The 16,395-nt window shown below is 36.7% G+C and overlaps 1 protein-coding gene across 1 annotated transcript in view; it reads left to right on the top strand.

Moving 5' to 3' along the window:
- LOC145680397 (meiosis inhibitor protein 1-like) overlaps positions 1–16,395 on the top strand; it is a 265,116-nt gene that overhangs the window by 168,481 nt on the left and 80,240 nt on the right. The window contains exon 6 of the mRNA XM_081750854.1: positions 339–539. Within this exon, the coding sequence (XP_081606980.1) occupies positions 339–539 (201 nt within the window). The remainder of the gene's footprint in view (positions 1–338; positions 540–16,395) is intronic.

Raw genomic sequence — 16,395 nt, 5'->3', positions numbered from 1 at the left:
ACAGAGGAGTTGATGTGACATAAAATCAGTTATTTCCTCCATTTGTTATATAAACTTGCAATACTTATCTATTTAAAAGTATCCAACTTTTGTTCGGGAATAGTACCTTGAGGTATGAAAGCATTATTCACTTTCAAAGTAGTCTTTCAACACATCGGTTCCGCGATTGTTGGAAACGTTTCATAAGGAAATGGAGTGCAATTTGATACTGGCATTCGCTTTGTGTATTTGACTTGAATACTCTAGTTTCTCTATAGTTGATATATGCACGAATACACATGTAAGTAAATTTAACATAAAAGTATATTCTAATTGTGTATTTATTTATGTCTTTGTAGATATATTATATTATATGAATATAGTTTTGGATGAAAGTAATAAGGAAATTCAATGTCTGGCTGTCAAAATGTTGGCGCGTTTGTGTCAACACCAAGAGCTCTGGAGAATACAGGAAGGCAGTTTAAAAACCATTCTAGCGTCTAAAGTAATACAGATTTTGAATAACAGCAAGGAAAAGAAGATTCAGAAGTATTGTCTTGGTGAGTACTATTTTATATTATTCTTAGTATGATGAGAGGTATACCATGGACCCACTCTACATAGGCTTACACTGTAAATAGTCTAAATTAAATAAATTATGTATCCACATATAGTCAGGTATTTAGAGTTTTGTGTTAAACATTACTTTCAATGTGTTTCTTTAATAATTTGCAATTGACAGTTGTTTCTTTGAAGTATCTTACTTTAAAATATACTTCCAGAAATTAATTTCTGTGGCGTCTGAAAGAAATATTAAAGAAATATATTTTTAAATCAATTTATTTGAAACTATTAAATAGTAATCAAAGTACTTGCATATCACTTTGTACGATTTTATGATTTGAACGGAAGGTAAGAGTTTTACCATTGAACATGGTACTCTATAGTTTATTTCCATAAAATTGGCGCATCAAGGACATAGATGGAGTTTCCTCCTACTTGCTCCCTTCACTTCAAATAACAAGATAAAATATTAGCCCAATACCGAGCCACTATATGAATGATAGAGTCGTAAAGGATTTCGATAGGCGTAATAAGTGAAAAGAGAAAGGATTTCTATGTGGGTAACCTTGACACGCCAATCACCAAGTAGATGACAATATAAAACATTGTTCATTCAAGCATTCCAGCTTGTAAGTCTAACAGTTTGTATATTCAATGATATGAGAATTGCTTTAACGATAACTTAAATAGCGGGTAGAGAGCCGAAACGAATAGATTATCTCCACTTTTGTCAAACAAAGAAATTGAAGACTGAAATATATCTTATTATGAAGAAAACTTTTAATTAGAACTTCGATGTTTTAATATAACCGAAAGTGTTTATAGAACTTATTTCTGCCGTTATGAGATTTTTGTAAGTGATATTAACATAACATATTCAGGATTTCTCATGAATCAGGAACTAAATTCAAAATGTCGGATTCAATGCATCGTTTAATATGTCCATCGTTGATTAGTTACGTCAAGACGGAAGACATCTGAAGTTGTTCAGCATTTGAAACAAATCGTGACCAAATTTATGTAAACTATTTATTACAAATTTGTGTGAAGTTTCTTCCAAAAGGTCTGTAAAAACTTCCTATTACTCAACCTTCGAAACACATATGAAAAGCGTAGAACATCAAGAATGTACAATATGCGAGAAAGAATATATGGATAACCAAAACTCTTGAAACCTATAGTATATAAATCATCCAAAACTGATCATAAATAAACCTAATTTCTATCAAAAAGACAGCAACAATAAAAGTATGTAATCAATATAACAATTTTCAGCCGATTATGATATCTCCATAGTTTAACTTATTGAACAAGATTGTTACAAACAATAGCATTGAACGATAAATTCTCTAAGATTTTGTTCTTATAGACATTTGAATTTTTTATGGACATTGGACAGTACACTTTGGATTTTCGTCCTACAGATATAATTGAAGTGTTGTGAAATTTATAGTATTGAAGAACCATTCAATTGGTCCTTCTCAGCTAAACCATAGTCCAAGAAATCGCAAGTTCAACTATGTATAGATATCTTCGCTGTATTGTTTTATTGAAATATGGTTGAAAATTCCCTTCTGAGTTCAAGAATTATAGAAATGTTTTTCTTTGTAATACCACTAAGTTTATCTGTCCAATCAGATTTTGTCAGGAAAAGGGGATCAGTAGGTTAATTCCATATGCAGCATCACACCATGAAGTGACCATTATTTTATGATTTTGAAGCCTAGATCCAATGGAAGTTTTCCAAGAAAAGGAATGTTTATTCACTTTTTCATTGTCATCGAAATTGACCTTGTTGCTAACTAAGGTGGGTAATAAATGCAAAAGTAATCCGATATTGATCCAAAACAGTTACAGAATTTGACTCTTGGGCGGGGCCATCCATATTCAATGCTTGTAGCAATTGTTTGTGTGGTGGATGCCATTCATCGTTCTGGATTACTGTAGATAGATATTTTTTTTAGAGATTCCCATTTTCACAGACAATATACGGATGCACTTTTTAGGAATTCAGAGAAAACTTCCAGATATTACCAACCGGTCATGTGTTGATCTAGTTGGTGATCCATCCGAGGATATTTGTCTATCATAGAACTCATTTCTTTGACATTTTGAATGATTTTCCATAGCAAATGTGCAATATATGTGCTCAATTTTGGTACAACCGATTCAGTTCTTACCGACTTTTCACTGTGACCTCCAATAAGCAGAATAACTTATTCCTTACGATTCCAGGGGCCGTGGTGGCTCAGCGGTAGAGCGTTCATCTCTGGCGCATGGGATCTTTGGTTCGATCCCAGCTCGTACCAAGTGAGCATTGTGCTGGACAAACACAGCGTTCGTGGGTTTTCTCGGGCTTCTTCCGCTTCCTACCACTTTCTCCAGTCCACCTTTTCATTCATTTCTCATCATCGGCACGTAATATGGGACGTAAAACTTAAAAGATTTCATTTCATTCTGACAATTCCAGATTTATGAAACATCCAGTACATTATGAACGTTTCTAAATTCCTAAATTCCTGTCACGGATGATGATACCCAATCTGGCCTGTCCCCTTCATTACTTTATGGGGGCATGGTTGCTCAGTGGCAAAGTGCTCACCTGTAGTGCGAGGGGTCTCTTGTTCGATTTTAGACCATGTGAGTTCGTGGTGGACAACATCATGTTCATGGGTTTTCTTTGGGTTTTCCTGTTTCCTTTCACATTCTCACTTCACCAATAATTTTACTATCATTCACTAGCTTTATACATTTGCCTCCTTCAGCCTACAGGACCGCGGTGGCTCAGTTGTAGAGCGTTCACCTCTGGTGCATGGAGTCCTTGGTTCGATCCCAGCCGCCAAGTGAGCTTTGTGGTGGACATCCACCGTGTGCGTGGGTTTTCTCGGAATTTTTCCGTTTCCTCTCACTTTCTTCATTTCAACACTTCATCATCATTGTCTCCTTTAGCCTAGCCAGCATAACCGTGGGAGTAAAATTTAACGATTTCATTTCTTACAGGTTATATCTGTGAGGCATAAAACTAGAAATTTCATTCATTTTTTTCTCATTACTTTCTCCAAAATGTACAGTTGTAACGGTTCAGCGACGCTCTGAAATGTTTGTCCGATCTCCTAACGCAAAACATGATTTTCAGAACTCAATACTTCATTCTAAGTTTAGACAAAATATGTCTTCTCCGCTCTCATGAAGCTGTTAGTTAATCGGCTTGAAAAGTTTAACTGCAACGTAACCAACGGTCTCTGTGTAGAGCCAAGATCCATCCCCTCCCCTTTCTATCTATATAGCTGCACCCACATACTCACCCAAATATTTTGGGTATAAGGACTAATGATAGATAGAAGGAAAACTTAAATCACTGGTGAATCGTGAAACTTCAAGGCATCTCGCTGTTCAAGTAACTGATGCTCCCGTAGAAAAAACAAGCAAACTGGTGCAAGTCCTATTTATAGGCTTAAAACAACTTTATGAAATGCAGATGATCTGTGAATAATTAGAAGACACCGAACACGGCAGTCTTAGATTAACATTTAAAAGTGAATTTCTAGATTTCTTTAATATTTTCACCTTCTTTTGCTTATGCATGAGAAAATTACAGTTATACTTATTCTTTATTTCCACTGCATTAGATTTCAGCTCAAGACTAGTAATCATCTGTCTTCATACAAACAACATAGGAACTTGTAGAAAATGAAACATTTCTGTATTAAATAACAAAATTTTATAGTACCATTTTGTTTATTAATTTTCATAACTTTAAAGCTCTTCGCTAATATGAACCTACTTTTCTAAAATTTTAGTAAATAACTAGCAGAGTACCCGTTCTTCGTATGGAAAAAATAAGTTTCATTTTGGACATAAAGGGCACCAAAACTGTCACCAATAAACTTAGAGACCCCTAAAAATTAATTCGACACCAATATCGGTCATTTTCTATTATTTTTATATGTCACTGTCGCCCCCTTTAGTGAATGGATGAATTTTGATTTAAACGGCATATCATTTAAACGAAGTGTCACTGTTCGTCTCAGCGACTCCGAAAACTATGGATTCGATACTAATATCGGTCATTTGCTATCATTCATTCATTCATATATATATATATATATATATATATATATATATATATCCCCTATCTCCTTCTCCCAAGTTGAGGGCTGAATTTGGATGTTCATCTCAGTGATCTCGAAAACTATGGATTCGACATTAATGTAGGTCATTTTCGATCACTTTTCGAAAATCCCCTCTCCTAAGTTAAAATGAAATGATAAAATCCATTTCAGTATTATATATATATATATCAAAATTTAGAAAGTAAGTCAGGATATATTCACAAAATTTGACAGCTATTAAATAAAGTAATAACCGCTTCCAAACCTTTTGTTGTAGATCAGAAATTTGGGTGCGCAGTTAATGGTATCAATTGTTGGGTACCCAAATTTGTACACTATACGAAAAGTTTTGCAAACAATTTTACTTCATATAATAGCGTTTTATACACACTGTATAGCTTACTATATAAGCGTATTAAATAAGTGTTACGTTGATTAAAAATACACTGTTTTTCTTGATCAGTATATTCTACTCACGAAATAAATAGTGCAAGCGAGCGTAAGCTTCTAGTATTTGCCACTCAGCCCAACATGCATTTATATGTTTATCTAGTCCATAATAATTCTCGTAAAATTTATACTATTGAAATAAGACTTAGCATGTGCTTTCATGTGTGCATTACCCTATTTTGGCGAAATATGGCGTTTATTGTCTTTATGGATTTCCAATAACCCAAATTGCTCAGGGTTGTAATTGGTCAATGATAAGGGGGCTAAAGGATGTAAAGTCACTCTCAACTTCAAAGTTTTCTAACTTATAACAAAATAATTCTCCGTGATAGCTTTCTTAAAACTGATTTAATTGTGATGCAACATGGCATATATTGTTTCTGAGGCTTCACAATCATCATCATTGGCTAGGGCTGAAATTTACCAAGAATGAAAGAGTAAATTTATTCCCTACCCTATTTCTAAAAATCTGTTCCAGAGTCGAATATTTTCTCTGAGACTTTTAAATGATTCCTGAGGTTTTAGTCGATGTTTCATAATCACTTCTGTACAGAAAAACACTGGCTTTTATGTACCGGATTATTTAAATTTTGATGTATCGGGTGATTGCAAAATTTCCTGCCCGAATTGAAAGTAAAACAGAACCAGTCATATTTGAGGGAAATAAGATTTCCATATCAATAATATAAAAAGACTGTATCTTTAAATTTGACTGAAATTGAATTATTAGCAGCACGCAAGTCATATGGTTATGGTGCATTAGCTGACTAAAGCAAAAATTTATATCTATGATATTGGCGACGTTGCCATAGGTAAGATTGCGTGTCCATAAGATAGTTAAACAGAAATTCGTGTTATTGTCAAAAGTTTTGCTGCAAACACAATCTTTTGCCTTGAGACGGCACCTTGCATGAAGTAGAGATTTATACACGTTGTCTTTTCCTACAGAGATTTATACAAGTCGTGTACAATTGTTGGAATATTTTACGAATCCATTATCCGAATAATTATTCGAACAATTGTTGGAATATTTTAAGAATCCATTATCCGAATAATTATTCGAACAATTATTGGAATACGGTATTCTAAGAATGCATTATCCGAATAATTCTTCGAACAATTATTGGAAAATTTAGGAATCCATTATCAGAAAAAATATTCTAATATTACGAGAATCCATTATTCGAAATTTTTTGGAATATTTTAAGAATCCATTATCCGAATAATTATTCGAACAATTATTGGAATATTCCAATAATCCATTATCCGAATAATTATTTGAACAAATGTTGGAATATTTTAAGAATTCTTTATCCGAATAATTATTCGAACAATTGTTGGAATATTTTAGGAATCCATTATTCGAATAAGTATTCTAATATTACAAGAATCCATTATCTGAATAATTATTCGAACAATTGTTGGAATACTCGAAGAATTCGTTATCCGAATAATTAATTATTTGAATTCTTATAGCACTAATATTTACTTTCTTGTCTCTGACTCATTTTAGCCCCTAACGATAGAATTGAGTCTCAAGTCTTGAACAAAATAAATTATGTTTCATAAAAATCGTAGAAATATACGAAATTTTTATGTGTTGAAACATTATTCTTTTCAAATTACGAGAAGTAAATTAACTCCCTCATTTTTACTCTACTTCAACTCCAACAAAGAGAATTATTGGAAGTCTAAAAGAAAATATACGTCATATTATTGGATGATTGCAGAAATTCGTGTCTTATTTTCATGGCTACCGATGGAGAGGTGATGACAGACATTTCAGTGACAGACATCGTTGACTAAAGTGAATTTTTGTGTGAGAAAACTTTGTCTAACTGGACAATGAAACGTTACATTTTCACCATGTCATGCTATACAAGTATCAGAAACGAGTAAGTAATGGGAAGTACAATAAAAAGTACAATCGGGGCGTATATTTGGCCGTCCTGAGAACGCTGCTGTCCTTCTGCTGTCACAAGGGAGGGTCACGAAGTGACTCCACTGAAATTCGAACGAGACAATTGTGTTTGCATTTAATATAACTAGACAAATCACAAAGTTATACTGCCACCGAGCGTTATATTGTGAGTTACAACATATTTTGTTATGTAAAAGCTACAAAAAAAAAAAAAAAATGGCTGAATAGTTTGAACCGAGTCATTTGTTAGGAAACGGTTGGGTAAATGGAACTCGGCGAACACGTATCCCATCATTTTCAAGAGCATATTTTTGGGGGTAAAAGTTTGCCCCAGTGTTCCCAGCAGGGCCCCAGATAGGGTCCAACTAAAAAGCTTCAAATAGCAAGGGAAATTGAGTAGCACATCGTTTGAAAGCTGTTATAAATGAAAGAAAATGAAGCAAGTCTCGACTTTCTACAACAACCCTGTGCAAAATGGCGGCGGGTCATAATGTAAACAAATCTTGATTGAAAAGTTCATGGCCACCCCTATAAATCGGAAACGACGAGACAAATGTGAAAACAGGAAAGGACGTGTGGCATTATTTTTAAAGTACAACGATTTAAGTTAAAACGTCTTGTCCCAGGGAACCACAGGATCCCAGATGGGGTCCAAATAAATAGTTTAAAATAGCAAGGGAGTTAAGTAGCACATTTTTTGAAAGCTGTTGTTAAATGAAAGAAGATTGAGCAAGTCTCGACTCTCTATGACAACCCTGTGCAAATTGGCGGTATGTCAAAATGTAAACAAAAGCTTAATTGAAAAATCTATGGCCACCTTGAATCCAAGATGAACGCTTAAAACCTATATCGAAGGATAGGTATACCAAACTGCTCAAGCTAGGAAAACCAAATTTGGCATGAATGTTCATCAGTAGGTGACGAAAAGATGCGAAATGTTCAAAAACGTGACATCTTGAATTCAAAATGATGTACTATGTATCGAACGCATGTCCAGCTCAAACCACTGGTGGTGGATAAGCGAAATGTGGTATTTACATTTATGGTCGATAATAGATATCCACAAAGTATCAATGAGCATCATCCAATATGGTTGCCAGCGTGAAAAATGTTTTTGTGTATAAATATGCTATTTATTGGAACATTGTGAAAAAACCAACAAAGTTTGACGCAGCTCGATGTACTGAAATGAGTTACACGTGGTATGGTACTGCTCGCCAATCTTGTAAATGCACTATTTATATATTTGGTTTTGCTTGAAATATTGCGATCAAACCAACGAATGGCATGCAAATGTAACGATCACGAATACGTTATAATAGAGCCCCCAACCTGACTGGTGCAGTAAGTCCTTTATATATGAACTACGTATGATAAAATTAGAAAAATATTCGAAGGTATTCAACTTTTGTTTAGTAGTATGAATAGGAAGTCAGAGTTGTGTGTTCATCGCATATTTGTTATATTTACGTAATTCATATCGAGAGAACCGTGACGAACGTGCATTAGGAAGAGAACATATGTGTTGTTACTAAATGAAATAATAGTTGAAGTGAATCGAAATTAAATTCTTCTTTAGTCTTCCTATTGCTTCTAAATACATAATAGAGAAAAATAGATATTTAGATTTGTACTCTTATGAATGGCTTAGGTTATAAGCGGCCAGCTTAGATTCAAGGTGGCCATGGATTTTTCAATTAAGTTTGTGTTTACACTTTGACCCGCCGCCATTTTGCAAAAGATTATCGTAGAGTCGAGACTTGCTCCATCTTCATTCATTTAACAACAGGTTCAAACGATGTGCTACTTAACCTCCTTTGCCATTTGAAACTCTTGAGTTGGGCAACGTCTGGGACCCTGCTGGGGACCCTGGGGCAAACGTTTTTATCCCAAAAAGTGTGCCCTTAAAAATGGTGGGATACGTGTTCGCCGAGTTTTCCATTTACCTAACCGTTTCCGAACAAATGACCCGGTTCAAACTATTCTGCCAGCTTTTGTAGCTTTAACATTACAAAATGTGTTGTAATTCGCGATATCGCGCCCGGTGTCCCGTATAACTTTGGGATTCATCTAGTTAAAACATATCAAATGCAAACGCAATTGTCTCGTTCGAATCTCAGCGGAGTCACTTCGTGACTCTCTCTTGTCACAACACTAAAATATGGTCTCGTGAATTTCGAAATGATCATTTTAATTTGGACGACAAACCCCGCTCTGGACTATACGGTGTCCATGATGAAGGAATCTACAGACTTATAAAACACTTGAAGCAAATGAGTTATGCCATATTGTCAGGTTATTAATAAAATATTTATTTATAAAATATGAACGCAATTGCCTAAATTATTTTTGAGAAAATTGTCCGAAAACGCTCCTCCCCAAGAATAAACTACTACATGTAGATTTTCCCAGAAAAGTGACTTGTACCATAGTAATTAAATATAGACAAAATAGTTTCCGAGAATATTCCATTTTTTATTTTCATCCCTCAGTAAAGTACCTTTACTTTCAGGGTAAAAAGAAAGTTCGAAAACCTCTCTGGAGAATCTTGGTGGGAATATGTTGAGCAGTATGGCCTCTAGGATAATGAACATAGGATGAACGGTTAGACAGACAGACAGATACTCAATATAACTTTTTTAGAGTGTAGGAACCATGAAACGTGCAAATCAGTTGAATGAGTTGAGTTGATTTTCAATTTAACCTTCCTTTCAGCAACGAGGCTACATGAAACGGGACCTACTCATTAACGTGGAATCCGAACCAGAGGAGCTCCCGCCGGGAATCGAATCCGAGTTTCCCACGCCAAAGTTGCGTTCGCTAACCGCTTAGCTACGAAAAAGCTGTGCAAATCAGTTGAAATCTCGAATTCGTTTTTTTTTTCGCGATCATCATGTTTTCGTGTTTCCTATCGTCGAAAGAAAGTAAAATAAATTAATTTGAGTCATAATGGGATAAATAATGAAAGAGTTGATTATTGAATAGCTGCTGTAAATGCAACGTGTACTATAATAAACCTTTAAAAAGTCAATGAGGATCGATTTTTTCCACTATAAAGAAACTTAAAATGCAATTAGTTACGTTAATTGCATTTTAAATAAAAGTTCCATTTATATTTACGAGAATGAATATGAGTACAAAAGTACAGTTAATACATGACTAAATAGGCGTATTTTTAGTTGTTTGTGCTAACCAGGCCAGAAGCTTCAGGTCCAAAATATCCATTCATTATTTAATTCATTGGACTCATGAATGTTTTTATTATTATTATTATAGATGTTAACATTCCATTTGTTAGTAAGCGCTGTGAGTAATATCTGAAAGTAGTTGCAAATATGCTCTTTTAACTTTGCTTTTTCGCAAAGAATAATCATCTGAGATATTTCTGCTTCTCTTATCTCTATGCATGATTTCTTTAAATTTCTCTTCTGTTCCATTCTTTGGTAATTACCCAACGTATTCAGTCTAGACTTTCTGGCTTCGGTCCATGCTATTTTCACTCTGTTGGATAGCTACCGACTATTATCCATCCACCTTCTACTTCATCAATCTGTACTTTATCAGTATGTTATAGTAGTAGTAGTAATAGTAAGAATGCAGTTCTCAAATTAGAATCTAGCACCTGACTTTTAAAAATTGGTTCTACGCTTCGTTATGAAATATCACAAGTCTAATCTTTGTTGTAGCGTTTCATAATGCTTAATCTCAATGGTGGCTCTTGATGGAAGTAACATCGGTCAAAAATGACGAAAGAATCCTTACCTAACGTTCTTAATCTTGTATAGAAAAAAATAGATCATTTGGTAAGGTTTCTTTCAATAGATTGTAGTGATAACATTTTATTTTTTTACCGATAACTTCCCACAAGGATCTCCATTGTCTAATCTAAAACTTATAATATATAATCGTCACTCTGACAGAAGTAACTAAGTCCATAATATTAGTTTAGAGATATAACTGTTTTAAACTTTGAAGCCATTTTTAAAATCGGCTTGACAATACAGGGTGAGTCAAAAAGGACTTTACAACTTTGAAAGCATATAAAAATTTATTGAGATTATTTACAGGAACGAGATAGGTATCAATTTGTAGCAAAACACTTCAAGTTTAACATCAGGGTCTCATTTTGGTTTGGGATGTGACTGCCTTGGTGACAGAGGCGGCCTTAGTAGTATGCGGGGCCCCGGGCGGGGGGGGTTTGTTAGGCGAAGCCCCCCCCGAAGCCAGGAAACATAGGTGAAATTTTTGAGGGGATAAGGGGTTCTTATGGCATGGGGGTCGATATAACTCACCACATTAATGATTCGGAAACATTTTACATGCATGCAAGATCAACAAACTAGAACACATAATAAAACTATCACTGACTCACGAAGCAGCTGCTTTGACGGTCACAGACGGAAGTCCACTTTTTGGCTTTTCGCTGTGCACAATCGTTGATAAGGTCCTCGTAGTCCATTGTTGAGGCAACTTCCTTTTCGATGGACAAAATAGCTAAACCGCACAATCTGCTTTGCGACATTGTTGATCGTAGATAGTTTTTGATAAGTTTCAACTTCGAAAAGCTTCTTTCCGCGCTGGAAACTGTAACAGGAATTGTCAACATAATTCTGTATGCAATAACGATGTTGGGAAATGAATCTCGAATGAGCCAAACGTACTGAAGACACTCTTGGGCGGCATTGATGTTATCAGGAAGCATTTCTCGAAAAATCTTCAATTCTGCGCACAAGTCAATTCCATCCAAATCGCGTGAATCTTCTGCGCGTAACATGTTGTCCAAATCCATGCAACACTTTAACAAATAATCGTCGTTCAATGACCGCAAACCCTTCAAGTTGTATAGAAATCCAAAGATTGAAGCATACTCTTCCAGTTGTTCGAATCTTTTTTCCATTGAGGTAAGTGGTTGATCCACTATCCATAAGAAATATCCTGTTCTGAAGGACTCCTCCGACTAAGATGTTTCTTCGTCGTTACCCTCATAATCGAATTGTTTTTTCTTGCATCTGACTCTTCGTTCCTTGAATTTCTGAGCTACATTCATTTCGGACGCAATTTCCTTTGCTGCGATCATAGCATCGGAGAATCCGGTTTGCCGGTACTTTTTCAAGAAAGTAACAAGGCCTTTGATTTGCTGTATTGCCACATCGAGCTGCATGTCAGCTGATTGCAAAGTTTTGCTGACAGCAATCACAGCAAATAAAATGTCATACCATATGATTAAGCTCAGAATAAACTCGAAGCTTTCGAGCTCATAATTTGCAAGACATTCGGCTTCACTTTTTACTAGCGGATCATTGGCGGTATCTGCGACAGTCGACAGTGCCTCCCTGACTTCTTTCGTCTGATAACGCAGCGCTTTCAGACTTTCCAGGCGGCACTCCCACCGCGTTTCTGAAAGTGATTTTGTAGTCATGAAAGGCACGGTTTCTTCCAAAATTGTCCACCTTTCAGCCGAGGCAGCAAAGCATTTATATATTCTCTGTATGACACCAAAAAACGTCACTGCTTGGGAGTTGCAATTAGCCATGTCTCCTAAAACAAGGTTCAAATTATGGCAGCCACACGGAGTGTAAAATGCTCGACTGTTCATGCGAAGAATGTGCGCTTGAACTCCTTGGTGTTTTCCCTTCATGTTCGCACCCCTGGCCACGGCAATCGGCGACGTCCAGACCGAGGTTCGGCAGTGCGGCAAGAAGAGCTTCAGACAACCCCTTTCCTGTTGCGTTGTCCACATCCAGAAATTCGATGAAGTGCTCCACCACGTTCACTTCCGGATCTGATACGTCCACAAAACGCAATATTATGGACATCTGCTCTTTGTGGCCAACATCAGGCGTGCAGTCAAGGATGACGGCAAAATATTTAGCAAGTTTCACTTTATCAATAATTTTCCCCTTTACTTCTGACGCCATCAGATCGATAAGCTCGTTTTGGATCCTATGCCCGAGGTAATGGTCGTGAGCCTCGTCGTTCTTAATTCGGCGGAGATGTTCTTGCATGGTTGGATCGAATTTGGCCAGCATCTCACCTAAGCCTAAAAACTGACCATTGATCGGCGCATAAAGTTTCTCCGTTCTCCCACGAAATGCGCTGTTGTTTTCGGCAAGGTACTGTACAATCGCTAGAATTCTTGTTAACACTGCGCGCCAATTCTTTTCTTTTCTAATTCGTTCTAGCATCATGTTATCTATTGCGCTACCATTGGACATTCTACGAGCTAATTCCAACCATGCTGTCATGCACTTAACGTGATTTACAGAAACTTCGTGGTGCTGAAGTTTATCGCCAAGATGCTTCCAGTCGCAGCAGCCTTCGTTTGCTAACTGGCCTCTAGTAGCTATCGTACCAAACAACTTACAAGGAAAGCAAAATACTCTGTCTCTGATCTTCGAATAACTTAGCCATCGCCTATCCACTGTTTCTCCGTTCGGCATCCTCCGTGTAAAGAAATTGTTCGAAAAATGTCTGTTACCTTCGTCCTTTGGGTATTCACAGTAACTTAGCCTGATTGGACCCTTCTCCACTAACATGTCACGCACTTCACTGTTAATATGTTTCCAATTACCTGGATCGTATATGTCCTCGAACAGTGTGCTCGTCGTTTGAAGAGTGTCAGAAGTATGCAGAGGAATGGTCGCACTTTCACAGGAGAGGTCACTTTCTGGGTCTGTTGCAACAACGTTGTCCCCAGAGAATTGCTCCAGGTTTTCATTGTTGCTTGTGGGACAACAGGGCGTAGAAACAGTTTTGTTGCCGGCTAGTTTGTTTTCTTCGTCGGACGCAAAACTTGGCATCACAACCTGGTCTGTCGCATCACACCGGTCGCTCACAGTCACAGACAAATCATCATCCGTGTTCTCAAGTTTTTGGTATTGATCCGCTGATTTTACCGCTACAACAAACTTGTCCAAAGATCCCTTTTGCTTCTGAATGAAATCTTCTTTATATTTCCGTTTCTTGGCTTTCGCAGACCCACTTTCGTATTTACGGAATTTGTCTCTGTCTCTACCACTCATGATGGTCACTTATTCTTTGCCCAATAAACGAATAATCGGAAGACACTCACGCACTAATCATAATATTACGTATCCACATCTCACTACGACTGCGCGGTCCGAATTCCGAAGCCAATTTGAGGTGCTACACAAGGCGTGCAATAGGAGCTATTTTTTGGAAGCGATGACTCAGAGGTATCCGTAGCAACAGGATTACTCTTCTGACCCAAAAGCAACAAACAACATGACTTCTCACTCTATTTCGACAACAAAGAAAAGTTGAGATAATGCCATTTAGAGCCACGTGCATGGTATTAGCGTCGCCTTGTTTGCTGACCCATTGTTAATCCGAAACTCAAGGGCGTAATAATTACGGTACTTTAAAACTAAAAATTTCATGCTAAACGCTTTCATAGAAATGGTGTAGATTTTGGGAATTTAAGGCTTCTAAAAGTAAAATATTGAGTAAGAAGTTCTGGTTTATGAAAACTGGTTTCCGAAGAAATCCACCACACCGTATTATTAGCCAAAGTATTCACTTTAACTCTAAGCTACGGTACATTAGAATGTTGCAGAGGCCCCGCATATTTGAGCTGACTGTGACAAGAGAATATTCTATCGCGGGGCCTGAGGCGGGTGCCCCAGTCGCCACCCCCAAAGGCCGCCTCTGCTTGGTGACGCGCCAAACATCCCACCGGAACTCAATTTCTTCCCACACTCGTTCCAGCTGATCGGGCGTAACTTCTGCAACTTCAGCGTAGATGCAATTTCTCAGGTCTGCAAAATTGTCATGAAATCATCGCTGAATATAATTGTGTTAATAAATGCCTCGTCTTCCTCCATCCGATCCAACATTTTCCACACAAAATTCTCCACTAGCAACCTTATCTACGTCAGTAATTTGTGGTACGATTGTAAATCTGTACTGTTTCAAGTGTAAAACTGTACGTAGCATTCGCCAAACTGTATTTTGTAGAATGCCTGTCTCCCGAGACGTACTTAGCGTTGATTATTATTATTATTATTATTATTATTATTATTATTATTATTATTATTATTATTATTATTATTATTACAGACAAAGTTTTCCCTAACCTGTTCGACAACAGCAGCAGCAACGGACGGGCAACCAGGTAATTTCACATGAAATACCTCACACACTGAGCACGCTCTGCACCAGTGAAAGTCGCCATTTTAACTTCATAACGAGGAACTACATAATTTATATGGTTTACCCAACATTCTTAGGATCGTCAAGTCTAGGAGGCTTGGGTGGGCGGGTCATGTAGCTAGAATGGAAGAAAGTAGAAACACTTTCAAAGTCTTGACTGGAAGACCAATCGGAAAACGACCATTAGGAAGACCTAGGCGCAGATGGGAGGACAATATTAAGATGGATCTCGCAGAGATTGGAATACAAAGCAGAAAGTGGATGCAGTTAGCTAAGGATAGAAGTCAGTGGAGAGCTTTTGTGAACGCGGCATTGAACCTCCGGGTTCCATAGGCCATAGAGTTAGTTAGTTTAGTTAGTTATATAATCAGACGACACTGTCACATACAGTACAATGAACGAGAACAAACTTCATTCTTCTTTTTGTCTTTCATGTGATTTTTCTATTTAAATTGCCACATATAATATACGTATATCGTACGTAGTCGCTGAAACTCATTTGAACTTGAAAAAGTTTGCCATGGTTGTAGACCTTACCAAGCTTAGAAGGCATAAGAAAATATGGTGTAAAATCTTTTATTCCCGACTTGATTTGGTTGCAAAGTTTTGCGCAAAAAAAAAAAAAAAAAAAAAAAAAGTGCTATTTAGAACAAGCCGGTTATTAAAGGTTATTTTGTTAAAGATTAAATATTATACATATGCTCTTACATATTTAACCAACCTTGAAATCAAATTAGAATCCATCGGGCTTTGCTCTGTTAGATTTACATGTCCCTGACCAGGTACGTTCGCAGGATTTTTTTTAAAAGAGGTTCTAATCTTTTGGGGGGATGACGTCGAAATTCAATAAGAGGATAAATTATATTAACATTTGCAAAATCACCCTTAAAATGAGACTAATTTACAGAAAAGTCGAGATTTCGGGGTAGAAGGTCCGGACTCACATGACCAACCCCCTGCGTACATCTTTACCCCAGGCTAATCTGTTGTAAGGTAGTGGAGACAGATCTCCCACTAACCTAAGAATCAGATCCGGGACCTGTGAACCAAATGTAAGTACACTGCCCACTTGGCTACTTATATTTTAAAGAAATATGTTGAACATCTTCAGATACAAATTTCGATTAAAGCAAGATTATTAAAAAAAAAAAAAAAAAAAAAAAACATTCCAAGCGCTGTGTTCAAAAAATCATTTCA

This window comes from Thermobia domestica, chromosome 3 (genome assembly GCF_964235325.1).
Source record: "Thermobia domestica chromosome 3, izTheDome1.hap1.1, whole genome shotgun sequence".
NCBI lineage: Eukaryota > Metazoa > Arthropoda > Insecta > Zygentoma > Lepismatidae > Thermobia > Thermobia domestica.
This window is presented reverse-complemented; position numbering and strand designations above follow the sequence as displayed.